The sequence below is a fragment of the Pholis gunnellus genome (assembly GCF_910591455.1).
Source record: "Pholis gunnellus genome assembly, chromosome: 24".
NCBI lineage: Eukaryota > Metazoa > Chordata > Actinopteri > Perciformes > Pholidae > Pholis > Pholis gunnellus.
The window spans coordinates 3449434-3469957 of NC_136551.1; the positions used below are offsets into that span (position 1 = coordinate 3449434).

Below are 20524 nucleotides of genomic sequence, written 5' to 3' on the forward strand. Positions count from 1 at the left end.
AAGTGATCAGACAGTTAGGACTCTGTGATGCGTCTGATTGAATTGAACCTCATGTCGTCGCTGCTCATCTCCCTCAGGTTCCTGTACTTCCCCGGTTTCAGATAAAACATCCGGCCCTCGTAGTTGGGCTGCTCAAACATCAACCAGTAGCCTTCCATCACGTTGCAGGACTGCATGTCAGACATGTGATAGTGGTCCTGGATGGAGTCGCAGTCCTCCGTCAGCTCCTGCATCTGCCCTTCGAAGTTCGCTCTCTCGTAGATCCTCATCTTAAAGGGCCCCTTGTGCTGTTAGAGTACAACATGTCAAATTAAATATGCATTGATCCAACAATAGCAGAAGCAATAACAATAGCTGGCAGTTTCTCCCCCTAATCACGTCCTGGAGTCTCAACTCATCCAGATGTTCTCCTCTGATGTAAGAAGCGACCAAACACATCTCTCAAGTTCCTTTACGTGACATGTCTGCCTCTTGTCTCTCCTCGTTCGGCGGTGTTGTGCTCATATTTACCACAGGGACAATGCGACAGGACTGGATGCAGTCGTTGAAGCCGATGGTGTTCTGGTACTCGGGGTACTCCCCCCGGGTCAGGAGGTACTGCTGGCCCGTGTAGTTGGGCTGGTCGTAGACCATGAACGCCCCGCTCTCCACCCTGCAGGAGCTGCATCGGCTCAGGTGAGAGGAGATTTCAGAGCAGTCGCTGATGCACTCATACGAGCGGCCCTGGAAGTTTCTCCCCTCAAAGAAGACGATCTGGAGATAAAGACATTAAGAGAAGCTGCATGTGAGTAAAAGGGAGTTTTTTTGGTACATGTACAGTATAAAAGTCTGAGCTCGAGGCAGCATCTGGCTGCTGCAGCGGTCTGCACCCTTCATTACCTTTCCGCTCATGGTCACGCTATTTGATTTCTGTTGTTCTTCCCACTGGCGCGCTGCCTTTTATGCATCATGTGACATCAAAAGAATCTGGCCCCTCAATTGTACAAAATGACTGAGTCAGCTCATCTGCGTGGATGTCCCCTACTGTATTATACAATCGAAGCTGCGGACAGATTAAACAGTAGTGGTGCAGAGTTCACAGTGACAAAGCAAACTCTGGTTATTGCATTACCTTTGTATTTCATTTTCTTTATCGGACACGTTTACGTCGAGAGAACAACCGGCCCAAGATTAAATAATGCTTTGATTTAAAGCTAAAAGGTCACTTTTGAAAGCAGAAATAACACAAGTTTTGAATTAATAAGAAATAAAACACAACATGGCTCAGTTCAGTAGGTTCAGGATCTTTGCAGCTACAGCCGTACTTGTTCTGGTATCACCAGCTTATCAAAGTTATTTAAACGTTTTGATGGATATCACTGTTAATCTGACTTTATCGCTGACACGCTTTTGCTACATTACATTTCATTATGTCTCAAATAAACTTTTAAATGGTTTTGACACAAACGTAAACACAGCGTTCCTCACGAGGAGGCCTGTTTGTTTCATTGTCCTATAATTACCATCCCTCCGAGCAAAACAACATCTCATTGGTGCCCAAAAGCAGAATCTCAATCATGTGTGTGTCCTGCTTATCTTTCCTTCCATGAGGACAAAATGTAATATTATCCAAACCAATTCATGCTCCCCAGAGGTTGAAACACTCCATTAGCATCCCTCTACTGTAGCACGACAGCTTTGTACGTAACATGCTGATTGCCGTGAAATTAACTGAGTACATTAATGTCCTCAAGGGGAATAAAACCTTTTAATTAATCACATGAACTTTCCTTTTTACGCCACCGTCAGGACAGACAGAGTATTTACTCAATGCCGTCCAAAAGTGAATGACAAACTGCATTTTATACATCTCCGAGTTTGTTTTGGCAAAGAAGAACTACAAAATATACATTACAATGTAATGTGTTTATGATATATTACGACATGTTTTTCCCCCGTAAAACTCGTACTGTGGTCGAAGTCGAACCAGGAAGTTGCTCCGCAGTGCGGCGCTGTACAGTGATGGTGCTTACAATGGGCATGTTTGAGGGAAGGAGAGGTTAAATAATGGTGAGGAAATGTATCAAGTCCGGTAAAAGTGAATCACCAAAACGTTCAGAGTGGAGGTGTGAGGAGTTGACTGTTGGGGAACTTGAGGCCGGATATATACACATAAATAGTTCTCAAATAAGCTCCCACTAAATCTTTATTTAGGGATCAAAATGTCAATGTTTCCCTCTGACCTCTTGGGGGACTTTCACCACTGCTTCATTGCAGCGCATGTAGTCTCACCCAGCGTAAAGAAAACTACAAAACAGCAGAGAGATACTTCAAAATATGATCTTTATTTTCAATTAAAATCAGCAGTTGTCCGTGATGCGCCTGATGGAGCTGATTCTCGTCACGTTGCTCGCTCCCGTCTCTCTGAAGTTCCTGTACTCTCCCGGCCTCACGTACATCATCCGGCCTTTGTAGCTGGGCTGCTCGAACATCAGCCAGTGGCCGTCCGTCACGTTGCACGACTGGCAGTCGGACATCAGGTAGCGGTCCTGGATGGACTCGCAGTCGTCCATCACCTCGTGCATCTGGCCGCCGTAGTTCTCCCTCTCGTGGATCTTCATCCTGAACTGCCCCCTGTGCTGTTGGAGCAAGACATGTCGGTTTCTAGACCGCCTTTTTCTGGAGTCTATCAGAGGCAACATAGTTCCCTATTCACCCAACATGCATGTCTGCCAAACTACCAAAATGTCTTACCATGGGGATCATGCGACAAGAGCGCACAGTATCCATCATGGCCATTCCCATCATGCCCATCATGCTCCCTATGCGCTGGAAGTCGGAGTACTCCCCTCTCTTCAAGAACACCTGGTTACCCATGAAGTTGGGGTGGTCATAAGCCACGAAGCACCCGTTCTCCACCCTGCAGGAGTTGCAGCGGGTCAGGTGCATGTGGATGTCGGAGCAGTCGCTGCTGCAGTCATAGGACCGACCCTGGAAGTTCCTCTCCTCGTAGAAGATAATCTGCAGCAAAAAACATACAGGGAAGAATAGAAAGCAGTTTGCATCGTGTCTGTAAACTGTGAATCGATATATTTCTACAGCACCAGATTCCCCTGATACAAACACATGATGAATATTACCCTGCCCATGGTGACGCTTTCAGTTTTTCTGCAAATGCTGCCAACCCAGCGCCACTTTTATATAGACTATGAGCTGCAGACCACCTTGCACACCTTTGTGTGAAACATCATGACTCATCACGAGGTGCACGTGGTTCTGCATTCATTTTTTTTCACAGCGCACCTCAATAGTTATTATTGTATGTTGAATGTTTGGGAGGTCAAGTCAGGTCATAGCAGACGCACAACGTTCCTCAAATGATGTTTTATTGATTTTTACTTTTCAAATGTGACAAGGCCAAAGCTTTGCTGTTAAATACTTTTAGTGTAACCGTAAAGTTCACCTCTGATATTCACACCACGTAGATTTTTGACAGAAGAGATATGAATTTAAGAGTAGAAGTTTCTGGAAGTATAAAACCCAATATTCACAATAACTACTGCGGGTTCTGACATACAGTGAAGTCTGCCACCCTATAGTGCTGCACTGTGCCACAATATAGAGTGATGACTCAAAGGTTTCAGCACAAGCCATGTGGAAATACTACGGCTGTGCAATGTATAAAAAGGGAAAAGGGTCGATGTTGATGCAGTACGTCTGGGATTAGCTCACAAATATCATGGCCATGGGGAGGGTAAGTGAAGCTTTCATAACATCTGAGACACAATAACATTGAAAAGAGTTTAGATGTTGATCAAGATCGGTCTTCGCAGATCATATTCTATGAGGACCAGAACTTCCAGGGCCGGTCCTATGAGACCAGCAATGACTGCCCCGAGCTCACCTCCTACCTGAGCAGGTGTAACTCCTGCAGGGTGGAGAGCGGCCTCTTCATGGTCTACGAGAGGCCCAACTTCATGGGCCAGCAGATGCTGGTGAGGAGGGGCGAGTATCCAGACAACCAGCGGCTGATGGGAATGACTATGAGCGACTGCATCAGGTCCAGTCGCATGATCCCCATGGTAGGTTCATCAGCGGTGTCAGTGTGGGCACAGTTGCGCCACGAATTACAGGAGGGATTCCTCCACATTGTTGCAACTAAAAAGACTTGCAGAGCATGCGGTAAATAATCTAATTCTGTAAGTTCACTGAGCTGAAAGGACACCCGACATGTTGGACTCCAACTAGGTTAAAAGCAGCTTTTCTTTTGGTCAACAGCACACATTTTAACTGTTTACAATATTTTTAGTTTACCAGTACGGAGGCCCAGAACAGCCATGGTTGCAATAACTAAATAATAAGATCACAAGTCAGTTTTCAGTTGTCATTACAGTTGTTTTCTCGTGTAATCGCGTTGTTTTCTTGAGATAATGAGATCATTAACTTGGGGTAACCAACCCTGGTGTTTCCTCGTCTGCAGCACAGAGGACCCTTCAGAATGAGGGTCTATGAAAAGGAGAACTTCGGGGGCCAGATGCACGAGCTGATGGACGACTGTGACAATATGATGGACCGTTTCCGGATGTCCGACTGCCAGTCGTGCAACGTGATGGAGGGCCACTGGCTGATGTTCGAGCAGCCCAACTACAGAGGCAAGATGCTGTACCTGAGGCCAGGAGAGTACAGGAACCTCAGAGAGACGGGGATGAGCAACATGATGAGGTTCAGCTCCATCAGGCGCATCACCGACTCCTGTTAACTCTGAATGTACCGGGCGGGAAAATAAAGCAAGCTGAAATCTAATGTTTCTGATTCCTGAATGTCATTCTGGTGCAAAATTAAATAGTGACTCCTACTGTTCGGCCCTGAGCAGCCGTTTACTTTCACTCCATGTCACCGTCTGGTGCGTTTATGGAAGCTCCGACATTCAGAATTTGAGAGTGAGGTATTAAAAAATCAAGCCCACAGGGGAAGCAATAGGCAAACAGGAAGGTTGTGAAAATGATCATTAAATATTTCCTCCATTAAAAAGATTAGCTTCCCACAAAGCAGCTCCAAGCTGAACTGAAACGTCTGGCCTGGATACGTTTATTTAGTCCAAACACTTGTTTTGAATCAGACCTTTATGTCAGGCATTTTGACCACTCAGCTTTTGGATAATTTAGGAAAAGAAAAGGAAGTCGATCCTTTCCAAAGTTCTTCATGCTCTTTAGTTTGATACCTGAAGCATTTAAAGATGAAAAGTGGGAAATATCTGATTTAGTCAACAGATGTAGATCTGGATTTTGGCCATTCGCCAAGCCATCGTTGTTGAAAACAAAATATGAATGTATAACGTAGCCCAGAATGGACAAACCAAACAGGGGCTCTGGAGAGAGACTTTTCTGTTTTTCCGTGACATGAAGGCCACCGTAGTTCGCTGACACGCTCGTTAAAGTGACGTAACATGAGCCACAGAGTGCAAAAAAATTCTGCTGCTTCCTAAAGTCGGCGAGGTGAACGTCCTGAAAGACACCACGCCGTTAACCGGTTATAAAGGGAGAAGTGAGTGGAGGTTTAGTCAGCTGGTTGCAATTCATAACCCCACCACTGGATGCCTCTTAATCCTTCACACAGCTGCTAAAAAAGGGAGTTCTACAAAAGTCAAAAACACCAAAGCACATCTGGTGCAAAACACAAATAACCTGCATGGGTGTTATTCTGTGTTGCCCATAAACTAATAAACGCACTTTTGTACACTACACTTGACAATAAAGTCTAATTTACCTTTAAACTCCCCTTTCACACCTTTGTAATAACAGGAGGGTGGTTAAATGACTTGCAACATAAGCTCAAGATGACAGTTATACAGTACACACATTATAAGTTAGGTGTAAAATGTATCTAAAGCAGAACCAACTTTTAGAATGGGAAACACTGACTAATAAAGGCAGCAACAGTGGTTTAAAGTCATCATAATGTTATCGTTTGCAGCTGTAAATAGGAGAAAATTGAACATTGCCGAATCCTTTCTGTCCATCACTGTGTGACACTGACCCTCTGCCTTCACTGTTCCAGCATGTGTTTGATACAGAGTCGCCATCAGACTGGAACAAAGGCGAATCAAACTGCACCAAGCCGTTTTGCTGATATGTAAATCTCCCTCATTTGGGTATCAAAGACTTGCCACGCTCTGCACATTTTGTTAATCGATAAATACTTTGATGGGGCTGCAGCAAAGAATGAGGTTTACAGTGCATCCAAATGGGGAAGGTGAGATAAAACCTACTGCAGCTTTTTAAAGATACTCATGTTCAGGAGAATACTCACAACTTTTCCTCTTCTGCCACAGATCACATTTTACGAGGAGAAGAAGTTGCAGGGCCGCTGCTACAACTGCAGCAGCGACTGTGCCGACCTGCACACATACTTCAACCGCTGCAACTCCATCCGGGTGGAGAGCGGTGTGTGGGTGATCTATGAGAGGCCCAACTACAAGGGTTCCCAGTACATCCTCAGCCCCGGGGAGTACGGGGACAGCCAGCAGTGGATGGCCTTCAGCGAAAACGTGAAATCCTGCCGCTCCATAAAGAATGTAAGAGTCTGTTTTGTGCTGAATGTAACCTGTGACCTGAACAATACTGTATGTTCCCCAGAACAAATGTGTTCATCTCATTAGTGTCTTGTGTTTCTAGGCTTATGGCAGTGCGTGGAAGATGAGGCTGTACGAGAGGCCAGACTTCGGAGGTCAGATGGTGGAGTGCTCCGATGACTGTCCCTCAGTGTACGACACCTACAAGCTGCGCGAGGCGTACTCCTGCGTGGTGGCCGATGGAGCCTGGGTCTTCTACGACCTCCCCAACTACAGGGGCCACCAGTACCTCCTGGAGCGAGGCGAGTACCGGCAGCACGGCGACTGGGGGGCGGCCTCGCCTGGCGTCGGCTCCTTCCGCAGGATCACAGAGTTTTAACTTTAAGCCCAGACTAGAAAGCGATTCAAGGGCTTCCCCGATGCCCACTGTCAATAAATGAGAAGCAAACTCTGACTGTTCTCATGGCTTTTCTGTAAACATGTCTCATGCTGGACCACTGGTTTAAATTTGATTTCCAGTTCATTCCAGTTCATACCACGTTTCCTGTTATACATTTATATTACACAGCACAAATATTAGGAGAAAGAAGGTAAAACTTTATAACTTGAGATAATGCAGTAATAAAAAAAAAGAATCCCAGGATAACTGGCTTCATATGACCAAATGTTTTCAATCCAAACAAAAACTACACCACATTTCAATGATTTGTGCAACTTGATAGCAATTATATTAAAATAGAAAATGGAGGATAGTAAATAAAATATGTCCTGTGGCTCCTCTAAACTTAAAGATGCACAATTCCCAGCAGCCAAGAACATACACACACACACACACATATACAGTATATATCCACATATTTATTTATGTACAGTATATCTGCTGTCCCTCATTAAAATGAAAAAAACAATATAAAAGTATAGAAAAAATGAACTGCATATTGATGATTAACAATATTCCTGCACCCTAACCAGTAATACAATGTTTTACTTGAGGGTGGTGCCGGATGATAGGACAAGAAGTGTCCAAATCAGAAAAGGTTCATCCTCTGAGGAGCATGAATATGCTCCGTAAACAATCAGCCTTTTAGATTTTAATATTTCTAGTGTTCAAGTGAAAATACTGTCCTGACTAGAAGAAAGGTTTGGTGGGTCACCAAATGCATTAGGAGTCATCTTCTGGGGATCATGAATATATGCAGTATTTGTCTGAATAAATCTGTTCAACAGACGGACAAGAGTATACTATTACTGTGCACAACAATATTTCAATTTATCAGCATTTTTGGCAGATACATTTTAGCTTTAACATCATCTCCTGAACTATAATCACAGTAAACAGTTAAACTACAGCTACTGAGGTCAAGAGTGCACCTTGTTTGATATGGATCACTTATGCGGTGCGTTAAATCACGACTCGGCGTCTCCTGTAAAGTCTCTGGAGCCTTCCCTGCGGTGTCACTGACTCAGCTCAAAGCGCTTCATATCAAACCAGATGTCCTGCAGTGGCCTTGTTGTTGTCAGCACGCTTTGCTGCATCCAGTGGCTTTTGGGGATGCTTTGCACTTTGCGTTTGCATTGTTTGGGGAAACAGGATTCGCCGCTTCAGAACAATGTGATGAGCCTGGATAAATATTTCCACTCCACACAGAAAAAACCATGTGCTTAGTTTTATTGTTCTTGTTCTGTATAAAGAGAATATTGGAGGTGGCTGCTGAAATGCTTTATACAACACAACCCTATTGCTATTAACTATGAAGAAGGTGCATTTTCACATATTTAATGTAGCACATACAGTATTCTTAAAGGTACATGTGAGCAAACGATTTGCATGTATATTAAACATGTCATTTTTTGTTTGTATACTTTTTCAAGATCATCTTCTACGAGGACAGAAACTTCCAGGGTCGATTCCACGAGTGCGACAATGACTCCGGCGACCTGCACACGTACTTCAGCCGCTGCAACTCCATCAGAGTGGAGGGAGGATTCTGGGTAACCTACGAGAGACCAAACTACATGGGCTACCAGTATGTGCTGAGCCCGGGAGAGTATCCAGACTACCAACGCTGGCTGGGCATCAACGACACCGTCCGGTCCTGTCGCATTATTAGGAACGTAAGTTAAGAGAAATAATGATTTACTTTCCCAGAGACCATCAGTTGTCATTATGTGTCATCATCAACATATGTTAAGTCTTGGTGCTTTTGAATATTAGCTTTTTTGTTTTTGTTTGTTTTGGTCTGCATATACCTTTTCTTACTCAAGCTATAATTGTTGTAAATGTTCATTTTTTTATTCTTCTAGGTGGGGAACTCGTGGAGGCTGAAGGTCTGGGAGAAGCCCAACTTTGAAGGCCAGACGACGGAGCTGGCAGACAACATGCCTGTCTTCCACGAGCGCTGGCACAGCCGCGACGTCCACTGCTGCAAGGTGTTCGAAGGCGCCTGGATCTTCTACGAGCATCCGAACTACAGGGGGCGCCAGTACCTGCTGGAGAGGGGCGAGTACAGGCGGTACTCTGAGTGGGGGGGCGTGCAGCCCACTGTGGGATCCATCCGACGGGTTAAGGACCACTAGCCATGTCCCCCAAAAAGTGGGAAAAAGGCTGAGCGCACATCTTGAAAAATAAAGTCATGACATGAAATTGTCTTTTCTTTTTTCCTAAAAGTCTGCATTGTTAACCATATTTGATGTCACATATTTAATGGGTTTCAACTCACAATCAGTTATTTATTTTAAAGCTACTACAAGGAACTTTCATTCTGTTTTGATTATGGCGGTCCCTGTGGACAAAAGCGGTAGTGTTTCCGAGCACCAGGGTCCCTTAACCTCTCATTTTATAAAAACTAATATTCTATTTATAAAATGCAATATCTTGACTGGTGATAGGTGGTGAGTAAAAGTAAATGCTATAGAAACTCAGTACATAAAATACGACGTTCCAGCATGAATAACTAAAGCACAGTGACAGCATCCAGTCACAATTTCAGCAGCACCAAGGGAGCAATCAGACAACGGCCATGTACTTTGAAACAATTGCAGCATCAGCTAATGTGCCAAAGTTAATGGAGAGCTCATTTGAATGACAATAAATCTACTGGCAGTGCATTTCATCAGCCTTTATATGAAAGTGGAGCACCAGTAATGCAGTGTGAACGAGGGGCTTTGACTTGATAGGGTGAGGAGGAACTAAGGTGACTATGGAGCACACGGGGAAGGTGAGTACTATTTAATACTGTGACTCATTTACACATGCAGCAGACCCAGAATAAAGCTAAATTAAAGGACACTGTCGCAGAGTGAATTGCTTTAGTGTTTATACCTGATGGTCTGACAGAGTCCTGCTTGCAGATCTTTTTCTATGAGGACAAGAACTTCAAGGGTCATCACTATGAATGCAGCAGCGACTGTCCCGAGCTCAACGCTCACTTCCAGCGCTGTAACTCCATCCGGGTGGAGGGCGGGGCCTGGGTCATCTACGAGAGACCCCAACACATGGGCTACCAGTACGTCCTCGTGAGAGGGGAGTACCCCAACTACCAGAGCTGGAATGGCTTCAACGACACCATCCGCTCCTGTCGGCTCATCAGACATGTAAGTCCTGGAAAACATATGGTGATCATATAGTGTATGCTTTTTAATTTGATTCAAATTGTAGGTGTTTGTATCATCAGTTTTTCACCCACTAATAGCAATGCAGCTATGGGCAATGCTCTTGTACTTACATTACATTAATAATGTGCTGTTTTATCCAAGTTTTTGTCCAGTAGTAATGTACAATAAAGACATGAAGTGGTCTGTATATTATAATATATACAAAATGTATATTCACTAATGACCTATAGAAGGTTAAAGGAATAGTTCAACAATTATGAAAGTGGACTTATTGGCTTTCTACACATTAAGACTTAGCTTAGCTTAGCATACAGACTGGAGCGAGAGGGGAACACCTATAGCCAAGGTTATAAACCTGCCACCTTTAAAGCTCACTAACAAACTCGTTATATTTTGCTTGTTTAATGTTCAAGCCTTCTAGCACGCACAAGATCCGCATCTACGAACGTCCAGACTTCGGTGGCCAGATGGTCGAGATCAGCGAGGATCTGCCCAACCTGGTGGACCGCTGGCGCTACCGTGACATTCACTCGGCTCACGTCCAGGACGGGGTCTGGGTTTTCTACGAGCATCCAAACTACAGGGGACGCCAGTACCTGCTGGAGAAGGGCGAGTACAGACGGCACGCAGAGTGGGGGGCCCTTCATCCGTCTGTGGGCTCCATTAGACGTGTTGTGGACTCATCTTAAACCATATCACTTCCTGTTTCTCACCTTCCTCCACTTATTACCCTGAACCTGACTCACCTGCAAATAAAAACGCACTGACTGAAGCAGAAGGGGAAATAATTAATTTGGTGTGATTACGATTTAAATCAGGATGGAACAAATAAATAGACATTTCCGAACATGGATGTTGCATTTATAGGGTTCATCTTCTGGGGAGCATGACATTTCATGAAAATAAACGTCTATATTCCTTGTTTACACGTACAAACTTGGCCTGTTATTGGTGCTAGACAAAAGATCAGGGAGTCACCAAAAACGTTATGATCCATCCTCTGGGGAAGATGAATATCTTCTTCATATTGTGGCAGTGGCTGACTGTGAGTTGGTTGCTTATAGTTCCTATCTCACCAACAGGGACCTACGATATGTGAGCAGCCAATGCTCTTTAGATGGCAGCCGAAATGCAGCAGAGAGGTGTCACGAAATCCTGTTGCACAGACACAACAAAGTTAAAAGATACAGTGTGTTGGACACAAGCCACTCTCGTACTTACTTAAGACTTATTCAGATTCTTTACTTCAGTAAATATTGAAAATATTATTGTGTTATTAGTTCCCGAGTACAGGAGTCATCTAACCGTCAGGATGTAAGCTAACAATGTATTTGGTAACTTTGCATTATTGCAACTACATCATATTTACTTCTAAAAAGTCAGCAAGTAAAGGGAAACTACAAAAAGATACAGAGAGAACGCTAGTAGACCTTCAGGAACAGGAGAGAGAACATCATAAACACAACCTGCAGACACATTTGATAAGAAACTGTAATTTCCTGACACACAGGATATGTTAGATCATATCATGCTTGTTTATCTGCCAGAGCGGATGAATAAAAGTCTGTGGTTTGATGTCCACGCAGTAGTAGACGTGTGAGGGCCGAGTAAACAGGAGACGCTGCAAATCAGTAACAGGGCTGCTGAGCTCAGCTGATTTTTGAACTGGAACTTTTATCACACACACAGATCGTTTCTGGCATCCCCTGATGCTGATCAAGCAGTTTCTAAGAACACAAACAAGCATTGCAACCTGAAACAAATAACTATTCTTTAACTTGCACAAAGGGTTTCTTTGTTGCATGTATTGTGTTAAACATTGAAGCATTATGCACATGATTTACATTTTACACAGTCCTTTATTTCTATTTTTCTTATATTTCTGAATGCTTGTATCTAAGAGCAACTTTACCAATCCCTCCCAAGGATAAATTCAGTATCTCTGACTCTGATGAAAACCTCATGCTAGCCTGTGAGTACACTAAATACCAGACTTAATACATAATCAGGTGGCATGCTCAGTGATCTCTCTGCAGCGAATGAAGCAGAAAGAGATCAAAGGGGAACTAGAAAATGCATTTCCTGCTGAAAATGCGTTGGAATGCTGAAAGCTGAAATTAATTGCAAAAACATTGCTGAAAATAGATATCCAATTCAAAAAAGATTGCAAAAAGGCTTAAAAAATGTCAGCAGTAGTAATATTTGTTGTAGTAGTAGTAGTAGAAGTTGTAGTAGAAATATTATAAGTAGAGTAAGACCTGAATGACACACAAATGTATGAGTGACACACAGAGAGATAGAGGGAGAGAAGTGTATGTGCATGCGTGTCAGCAGCCTGTTCATGGAGAACAGACAGGGAAACACCTCTCAAACAAATCCTCAAAAACCCCATAACCGTAGCTCCTTTTGCTCCGATATCAATACATGAGCGGAAGGATGAGTTGATCAACAGATCCTGTGAAAATTGTGTCTGTAGTGTAAACAATATGACTAAACTGGTGATGTAGAAATGGGGTACCGTGTTCTGTGGAAGATGTTTTAAAGATGTGCTTAAAAGCATTCCAACAATTAAAACTGCTTTTCCACCCTCTGAGATGAATACACTTAGAAGCAGTCATGTGTGATGCTGGATTAAATCTATCATACATGCAGCAGCTACACTGCGTGTCTCGTTGTGATGGCTCGGAAAAAGACATAACAAAAACATCTGGAGTGTTGTCATGCATAGTGTTAAGAGGTGAGGTGCAGTCATTGGCTTATCATTAGATCATTAGAAGATTTTTTAAAGTCCCACTTAACGTGTAGTATAATAAGTTGTTATTTAGGGCTGCCACCAATTATTAGTAATTTTCGTAAACTATATTGTGTTATGTATTATTGGATTAATGTAATAATAGTAAAATAATAGTAATAACAGTATCAAGTAGTAATAATTCAGCTAAACTATTCCACTTATTTATTGCTATTTTTACAATGATTTTATTGTGCACATTTAGACCTGAGAAGTTAATCAATGAGTGTTAATTGATTCATGATTTATTTATTTATTTGTTTATTTACGTCGCTCTGGCCCTTTAAGAGAGCTGTGGCGACATGAATGAAACGCAGCCATTCATAAAAAACACAACCGACGCACGTCAGAGCAGCCGCGAACGCGATTGGCTCGCCCATTGACTGACTTCGTGCTCCAGCCAATGGGAGAGCAGCACAGGGCTCTGGGTCAGATCCAGCCCTCAGATCTCTTCATTGACAAAAAAATCCACAGCCGAGAGTTTAATTCGAGGAGCTGCAGGGGATGTAGACAAGAAACTTCACTTATCAAGTGAGTGCTTAATTGTTACTATAACACTTACGTACGCGCGTGGGGGCTTTTATTTAGCTTTGTTTGGTCACGTCGACCGCATCGTCGCGGTTTGTTTCTGGCTGCGAGGGCAGCAGAAATAGGTTAAGAGGCGAACGCCATTTTCTGACAAATCAAAAGCAACATTTGCGTCCATTTCCCCGCATCTGTCCGCTCTGCAGAGAGGGGTTTCCGCCTGCAGCAGCTGTCTTTGCGGCCTGTTAGCATCGCGAGTCTGTCTCTGTGGTAAATTTCTCAATGGAGGAGCTGACACCCCCCCCCCCCCCCCCTCCTCATCCTCCTCTCCGCGAGGATCAAGTTTCACTTCATTGAGAAAAACAAGGAGGTCCCACCTCACGCGCTGGTCTCTCCTGTGCGTCACGCCAAATCCCATTCACTAATCTTTGATTTTTGTCCTATTTAAGCTCAGCTCAAGGGGTCACAAACAGCACTAATAGGAGTCATGTCGTTTGATGTGGTGTTGACGTCATCACAGGGAACGAACCAAACTTATGTTACAACTTTTTTTCCGTGTTATTAACGCGACAGTCTTCGGACAAAAGAGGTGTTGTTTACCTACGGAAGCCCTCTGCAGTCATCAAAGGAAAAGCTGATTTGTGACTTCCAGATGTTGTGATCACCATCTAACAATTATGAGATGGAGGTGTGAGACCTTTTAATCTTATCATCTAGTTTGAATGAGCCAGATGGGGCACTTTAAAAGCAAATATATAAACAATAATAACTTTATTAGTTGAGTTAAAGTCTTGCTGGACCAGAATTCAAGAGATGAAACCAATGTTTCCAAAGTTTAACCCATTTTACTATCACCGTAAGGTGTAAAAACACACCAAAAAAAACAGTTTGAAGTAATGATATAAAGTATACCTGATTTGGAAACAACTATAATTTGACAGTAAAAGTTCCATTCACTCATGGAAACTGTATGATGTGGTTGAAAGCTCATAGAAATATAGTATGTGTGTCTTGAGATGTCAGATTTAACTTACAGGAAGTTGCATAACGTTGCTTTTATAGCCACTGTAAACCAGCTGTTGGGTCATGTGGAGTTGTAGTATTGGTACAGAATAAATGCTAATTAGCCAAATGCACTGGAAATTCCCTAATCTGTCGTCCCGCCCCTCTTTATTCCAGGGTGAAGACTCCTCCAACATGGACGGCTTTTATGACCAGCAGGTCCCCTTTGTGGTGCCTGAGAGTGTGAGTGCACGGAGCCCATCGACAACTCGTCACACTTTAAGGTTTACAATTCATGCTCACTGAATGTGTGTTTCATCAAACCTCCAGAAATGTCACGTAGAGGGAGCGGAGAGGTGTCTCAGCGACCGGAAGAGGAAGTTCATGGACACGGAGCTGGCTCAGGACACAGAAGGTAGTCTCATCATGTGTGAACGTGATCTCCTAAAGGGGCGTGCTTGTCTGCGAGAAAGCAACATTTAGCTTTCTTGATGTGTTTATAACTTTCTTGCAGAGCTCTTCCAAGACCTGATCCAGCTCCAGGAAATATGGATCAGAGAAGGTGAGACCTGAAAGCATGGAACAGAGAGAATACGTAACCGAAGGAGAGAAACAGGAAGCACTAAATCACAATACTGTGTAAGTGGTTTCAAGGGTGAGAATCTGATTTTTAATATCCTGTGTTTTCCCCTCTGACAGCTCAGGTTCCCGATGACGAGCAGTTTGTCCCAGATTTCCAGTCCAATAAGCGTGAGTAGCTGCTTCTCCTCTCATATTTTTTTAGAAAGCGCGCCGAAGTGTCGTGCAACAGGGAGCGAACACTTGAGAGAAAAACGCACATGCTGAATATATGTCTGAAGATCGTACTGTGTTTACTGGCAACACACATGATGGAGGTCACGTGGTGCAGGAAGTAGGAGGGGGATACAATGATGTCACAGATAAGACCTGAGTAAATGGTACATTCAGTGCTGCTGCCTGACACGTACTGCGTGTATTTATTGCTGCTTTGATAGCTGCCTCTCAACCGACCATAAACCTGATTGGACGGAAATGTCGCCGCAGATTTCAGGAAAGCTGAGATCAGATAGGAGGTTTTATTTCTGCCGCAGAGCGTGTGAAAACATTGTTTAACCCTTGTTTTGCCATCACATCTCTGCGTGTTAGTCACAAGACTAAGATGTCGGCTCCTCATATTCGTTTGATATTCTGTAAGAAGCAGGCCAGATGTTCACAATTCCTGTTCGTAGCATTTTTGTACCGTAATTAAAAACGTGTTAAATATAGCCAGCACTGGTTTGATCATAATAAAACAATTCTATTCACCTACGTTATATTGCGGTGATGGAAGAAGTCTCCTCGGCACATAGAAAATAAACATCAAGCAAAATATTAGGACAACAGATGATTGTTATTCATGTGTGTGTGTGTGTGCAGCAATGTTTCATGGACCGCCCGTCAGCAAAGTGAAGAGAGAGTCCAGTCCGTCTAAAGACCCGTCTCCCTGCAGGACGTCCCACGCTGACATGTGCCTTTACAGTTACAGGTATACCATCATATTTCATTTTGGGATGTTACTCCGATCAGCCTCGATGAAAGGTGGTGATCAGCTGCTTCCTGTTTTCTCTCCTCAGTGCCTGTGACAACAAGCCAGCTGTGCTCAAAGCTCTGCCTCCAGCCTCCACACCAGACCACTGTGGCTCCTCCCATCCTGCAGGACCTCCGCCCGCACAGAGGCAGTTAAACCCTTCTTCCCCCCAGCTGACCAACAACTGCCCCCCGACCCACGCTCCCACCCCGAGCCCCTCCCACCACCACAACCTCCCGGCGGTCAACCGAAGCCAGCAGTTTGCTCTGCCGCGCCCCCCCGTCAGCTGCCCCAGTTCATCCTTCACCACGGAACAAAGGTGAGTTCCTATCCAACGTGATTTTTAAGCTGCAAACAAATTCAGTTGGAACCCTCAAACCTCCTCTTGTGTTCCTCGACACCTCAGGTTTCAGCGGCAGCGGTCAGAGCCCTGCTTGTCTTTCCTCCCTGCGGAGAAAACGCTGAGCGCGCCGTACCAGCCCTCGAGCCACGACGGCCGACCGTCGTACCAGCGCCACCTCTCGGAGCCCCCGGTCCCCCAGGGCCCCCGGGGTTTCAAACAGGAGCTGGTGGATCCACGATACCCAGAGCCAGCCCGGACCCAGACTGCTTTCAACCACGTCACGATCAAACAAGAGCCAAGAGACTTTGGCTTCGACTCAGGTGAGTGTGTCTCCTGCTATGTCGACTCACACTTTCGCTACATGTATTCATACTTAAGTCAAGTATTGAATGCTATTGCTGTTTTTACAAAACAATAATAGCAACCTAGGACTATGTGTTGAGACAGTTTGCTCCCGTCTTCCAGAGGTTCAAACCTGCCAGTCATCATTTGGGAAGTCTTCAGTCTTGTACCAGAATAACCGTGTCGGTGAGTTTTTTATAAAATAACTTTATGTCGTGGTGTCTGAGCCGGCAGGGTTCAAATGTTTCTGATAATATTTCTCGTTTCTTCACACAGGTCTCGGTCATGACAGAGAGCAGCATCTGTACTACGACGACGCCTGCGTCGTGCCAGAAAGACTGGACGGTGAGATCCGATTCTGACTGGGTTTTTTTGTCCCGTGAAATAGCGAGCGATGTACTCATCGTGTCTCCTTTGACTCTGTGCGCAGTCAAAGTGAAGCAGGAGGGTTTGCCGTACCAGCGCCGCGGCTCCCTGCAGCTCTGGCAGTTCCTGCTCACACTGCTGGACAACCCGGCCAACGCACACCTGATCGGCTGGACGGGACGCAACATGGAGTTTAAACTAGTCGATCCAGAGGAGGTCAGTCCCTGCCGAACCCCACACTGGGTTATTTTTTAAAGGCTGAGATGTTTACGCTTGAAGGGACTGATGAGACCTGGCGAAGATTTAAAGAATCCTTACTTTGATAAGAATCCAGCGGGATGTTTTATTGAGTTTCTTGTGTGCAGGTGGCTCGGCTCTGGGGCCTCCAGAAGAACCGACCGGCGATGAACTACGACAAGCTGAGCCGCTCTCTGAGGTACTACTACGAGAAGGGCATCATGCAGAAGGTAAAGGCAGGTCTCGCTGTTTACACATTTATTATGAAGGAAAAGTCATCTTTTAACAAGACTTTTTTTAAGGGTTTTCCTCATTGGAACCTTTTCATACTACGGGGTAAATCTGGGTATTGTAGTTCATTTAAAATGATCATCCTTTTCACCTCTGATTGGCTCGTCCTGCAGGTGGCTGGAGAACGGTACGTTTACAAGTTTGTATGCAACCCCGAGGCGCTCTTCTCCCTGGCCTTCCCAGACAACCAGAGGCCGAGTCTGAAGGCCGACCCGGACGCCATCCTGCCCCCCAGCGAGGAGGACGGCCTCCCCCCGCCCAGCTACGAGGAGGAGGGCCCGTACCTGGAGGGAGCGGAGCAGTGCGTCCAGGGCCTGGCTTTCCCTGACAGCTACCCGTACTAGACTCCACAGCCTGGCAGCTGCAGGAAAACGTGAGATATTTTACAGGAGGAACCTGAATTACTGAGCAGTGTTTGAGATTTTCAACATGTCAATGTCACAGGCAAGAAGAATTTATCAGAGAATTGTTTTATTGAAAGTAAACCAAGCCAAAATTATGAGTCAGACTGAAAATCTGAAGTCTCTAAGACCGTTGATTTGGACTAACTCCCTCAGCAAAAATGCAATTCTTTGTCCAAAACTATTGTTGTGACGGGTTAGGGTCATTGTTCACAAAAGAAATTGTAAAGTTGAGATAAAGTAGTAATATGATGAAAAACGGTATTTCAAAATAAAAGTCTACTAAAATACTTTGTAAATTTACAATTTGTCTCTATAATGGGACACTTTATTCTCATAAAAACTGCAACTTAATTCTCTTATGTTGTTTACGGTTTTACTCTCATAGCATGACAACCTTTTTTTCCCAATATTTCCATTTTATGCTCAGAATCGCAGCTGTTTCCCCGCCTGTCTCAGTGACTCTACAACCTGCTGGGTTGTAGTTTTGTAGCACGGCCGTCGCTGTAGTCCTCGCGTACGTGAACTCTGGGATTTCAACCAAAAAGTATCTTCAAACCACGGGCACTCCTTTTACTAATGAAATTAGTTCTAATTGTTTTTCTTTGGTAAACCTTATACTGCTTAAAAGGGACACACTTGTATTTTCCAGATGGTATAGTCCTCCTATAAACATGTATATTGAAATGTCTTTTGTCTTGTTTCAAAGCTAATATTTTTGGCATTATATGGACATGTAATTTTTTCCTAAACTGTTTTATGACAAAGGTACTGCTACTATTTTTCTGTAATACTGCCACTAAGATGCTAATAATAAGCATGGACTTTCTTACAAGCGGCTCACCAGTTCTTGTACCCAGATAGTTTTCTGCATTTTGTATAGTTGATTTGCTTCAATGTGTAGAAAAAGGTGTATAATTATATATGAATATATTTTTGCAAAAGGCTGCATTTGCTTGACGTTGTTGCCTGCTAATGTATTGCATCAATTCCAGCCTCTCCGAGATGGATGAGCCAGAGTCCTGCAGATAGAAATTGGATGGAAGTGTTTTGCTTCACGATCACGTGGTGGTGTGTGATGGAGGCTGGAGAAAGATACTGACACTGGTGTAACGTCTGCCCTCAGATACTGTATGTGTGCCTTCTGTTGATCTTTACTGATACAATAAACTATTTTACTCTTTTGCCTATCGTTTGATGTTGTTCAAAGCTGTGTCTAAAGTGAAGCAGCAGCTGCAGCGCCCTCTGTCTTGCCTCCTGTCTTCTAAGCAGTCGTCCATCACCTCACGCTATCTCATCTGACACTCATGTGTGTTTCATTGCATATTTGTCTCCTCTGTTTTGACTGGTTGACCTAAACATGTAACGCACTACTGAAGGTACAAACTCATAACCTCCAGTCACTCATAACCCAGCCTCACTTGCGTCAAGTCGTACATCTTCATAGAATATTTGACTTCCTCATCTTTGCTGTTGGACCTTAAAATTCACCGCACCCCGGGATCGAGCCCACAACCTCCAGACTCCTGATCAGTCCTCTATCACCCTGAGCCATCGGATCTGACACGCTGACCTGCTGCAGCGTCACACTTTCATCTGCAAAAATAGATTATCACTCTTCTCTATAAAGCTCCTTCAGTTTTGTTGTTAGTGTTTCACATGTGTGGAGGAAACAGACTGGACCTTCCTGAAACACAGTTAGGGTTTCATCCTTTCACCTCATGTTGTCACGCACCACTTGTGTCGGAACTTTCACTCAAAAATCTCTGCACCTCACAAGGAGCGAGCTCATGAACTCAGGTCTTCTGAGCAGTCTGCTAACTGACTGAGCTGTTTGGTCACACCGCCTTCACCCTGCTCAGAAACACAGAAAACCTCTGAAAAAAACTAACATTTAAGCTAAGAAAAAAATCATAACGATTCCCATGCCGCGAGTCGAGAACCTGGACGCATGAGAAAACCAGGAATCCTTACCGCTTGACCATCTATGACGCTTTAACCCTAACCTAACCTATACTAAGTAAACAATAGTAAGTATACTAAACTTACAGTATGGTATGTCTTAAACATCCAATATTAACATCTAAATTATTATTTTTAATTATTTATTAAATTATTCTTACTAACTGTGTATATAATGTTGTATTTCATCAAACCTTGTGTTTCTTTAAATTTGTGCATGTTTCACATCGTTTACTTAGTATAGGTTAGCATTAGCGTTAAAAACGTCATAGATGGTCAAGCGGTAAGGATTCCTGGTTTTCTCATGCTGCCCGGTTCTCGACTCGCGGTCTGGAAGTTTGATTTGAAGAAGCTCATACAGCAGCAGTGTGGAGAACAAAGCCCAGAACGAACGGGCCTCGAGCTTCAGGGATAGCTCACCGAGATAAGTAGCTGACAGTGAGTGACGCGTGGCACCCTGAGGAGAAGGGATCAAATCCAGACTCTGGTTCAGGAAGGTCCGGTCTGTTTC

General features: G+C 44.1%; 4 protein-coding genes and 1 pseudogene across 6 annotated transcripts; 4 read left to right on the plus strand and 1 right to left on the minus strand.

Annotated features, from left to right (window-relative positions):
- Positions 1-14: 14 nt before the first annotated feature.
- On the minus strand, positions 15-3237 carry LOC306715281 (uncharacterized protein; the record flags this gene model as incomplete). The annotated part of the gene is made up of 6 exons (XM_079185596.1): positions 15-287; positions 511-753; positions 2087-2130; positions 2345-2618; positions 2734-3056; positions 3213-3237. The coding sequence occupies 6 exons, from the start codon at positions 3235-3237 to the stop codon at positions 15-17; spliced, it is 1182 nt and encodes a 393-aa protein (XP_079041722.1).
- A 418-nt stretch (positions 3238-3655) lies between these two features.
- LOC306715465 (gamma-crystallin M3-like) lies at positions 3656-4738 on the plus strand (annotated as a pseudogene). Its single transcript has 3 exons — positions 3656-3733; positions 3813-4061; positions 4460-4738. The product of its transcript is annotated as a gamma-crystallin M3-like (transcript).
- Positions 4739-6222: 1484 nt separating this feature from the next.
- Positions 6223-6929, plus strand: LOC306715282 (gamma-crystallin M2-like; the record flags this gene model as incomplete). Its single annotated transcript, XM_079185597.1, has 3 exons — positions 6223-6231; positions 6311-6553; positions 6654-6929. 3 exons carry the CDS (start codon positions 6223-6225, stop codon positions 6927-6929), a joined length of 528 nt encoding a protein of 175 aa, XP_079041723.1.
- Positions 6930-8301: 1372 nt separating this feature from the next.
- On the plus strand, positions 8302-10983 carry LOC306715283 (uncharacterized protein; the record flags this gene model as incomplete). The annotated part of the gene is made up of 6 exons (XM_079185598.1): positions 8302-8310; positions 8423-8665; positions 8855-9112; positions 9745-9768; positions 9902-10144; positions 10579-10983. The coding sequence occupies 6 exons, from the start codon at positions 8302-8304 to the stop codon at positions 10852-10854; spliced, it is 1053 nt and encodes a 350-aa protein (XP_079041724.1). The 3' UTR covers positions 10855-10983.
- Positions 10984-13429: 2446 nt separating this feature from the next.
- Positions 13430-19236, plus strand: LOC306715459 (ETS translocation variant 5-like). 2 transcript variants are annotated; one of them, XM_079185844.1, is made up of 14 exons: positions 13430-13487; positions 14661-14726; positions 14814-14898; positions 14998-15045; positions 15183-15233; positions 15921-16029; positions 16118-16390; positions 16478-16734; positions 16880-16942; positions 17033-17101; positions 17187-17338; positions 17488-17589; positions 17764-18023; positions 18482-19236. In XM_079185844.1, the coding sequence occupies exons 2-13, from the start codon at positions 14679-14681 to the stop codon at positions 17992-17994; spliced, it is 1488 nt and encodes a 495-aa protein (XP_079041970.1). In that variant the 5' UTR covers positions 13430-13487; positions 14661-14678; the 3' UTR covers positions 17995-18023; positions 18482-19236. The 2 variants fall into 2 exon arrangements, with proteins under 2 accessions (XP_079041970.1, XP_079041969.1); XM_079185843.1 differs by having other exon boundaries at positions 17764-19236.
- Positions 19237-20524: the final 1288 nt, after the last annotated feature.

Coding starts and splice junctions, on each gene's coding strand:
- LOC306715459 (XM_079185843.1), top strand. CDS start 14,679: ATGGACGGCTTTTATGACCAGCAGGTCCCCTTTGTGGTGCCTGAGAGT. Junction 16,030..16,117: donor ATGTGCCTTTACAGTTACAG/GTATACCATCAT, acceptor TTCTCTCCTCAG/TGCCTGTGACAACAAGCCAG. Junction 16,391..16,477: donor TCCTTCACCACGGAACAAAG/GTGAGTTCCTAT, acceptor TCGACACCTCAG/GTTTCAGCGGCAGCGGTCAG.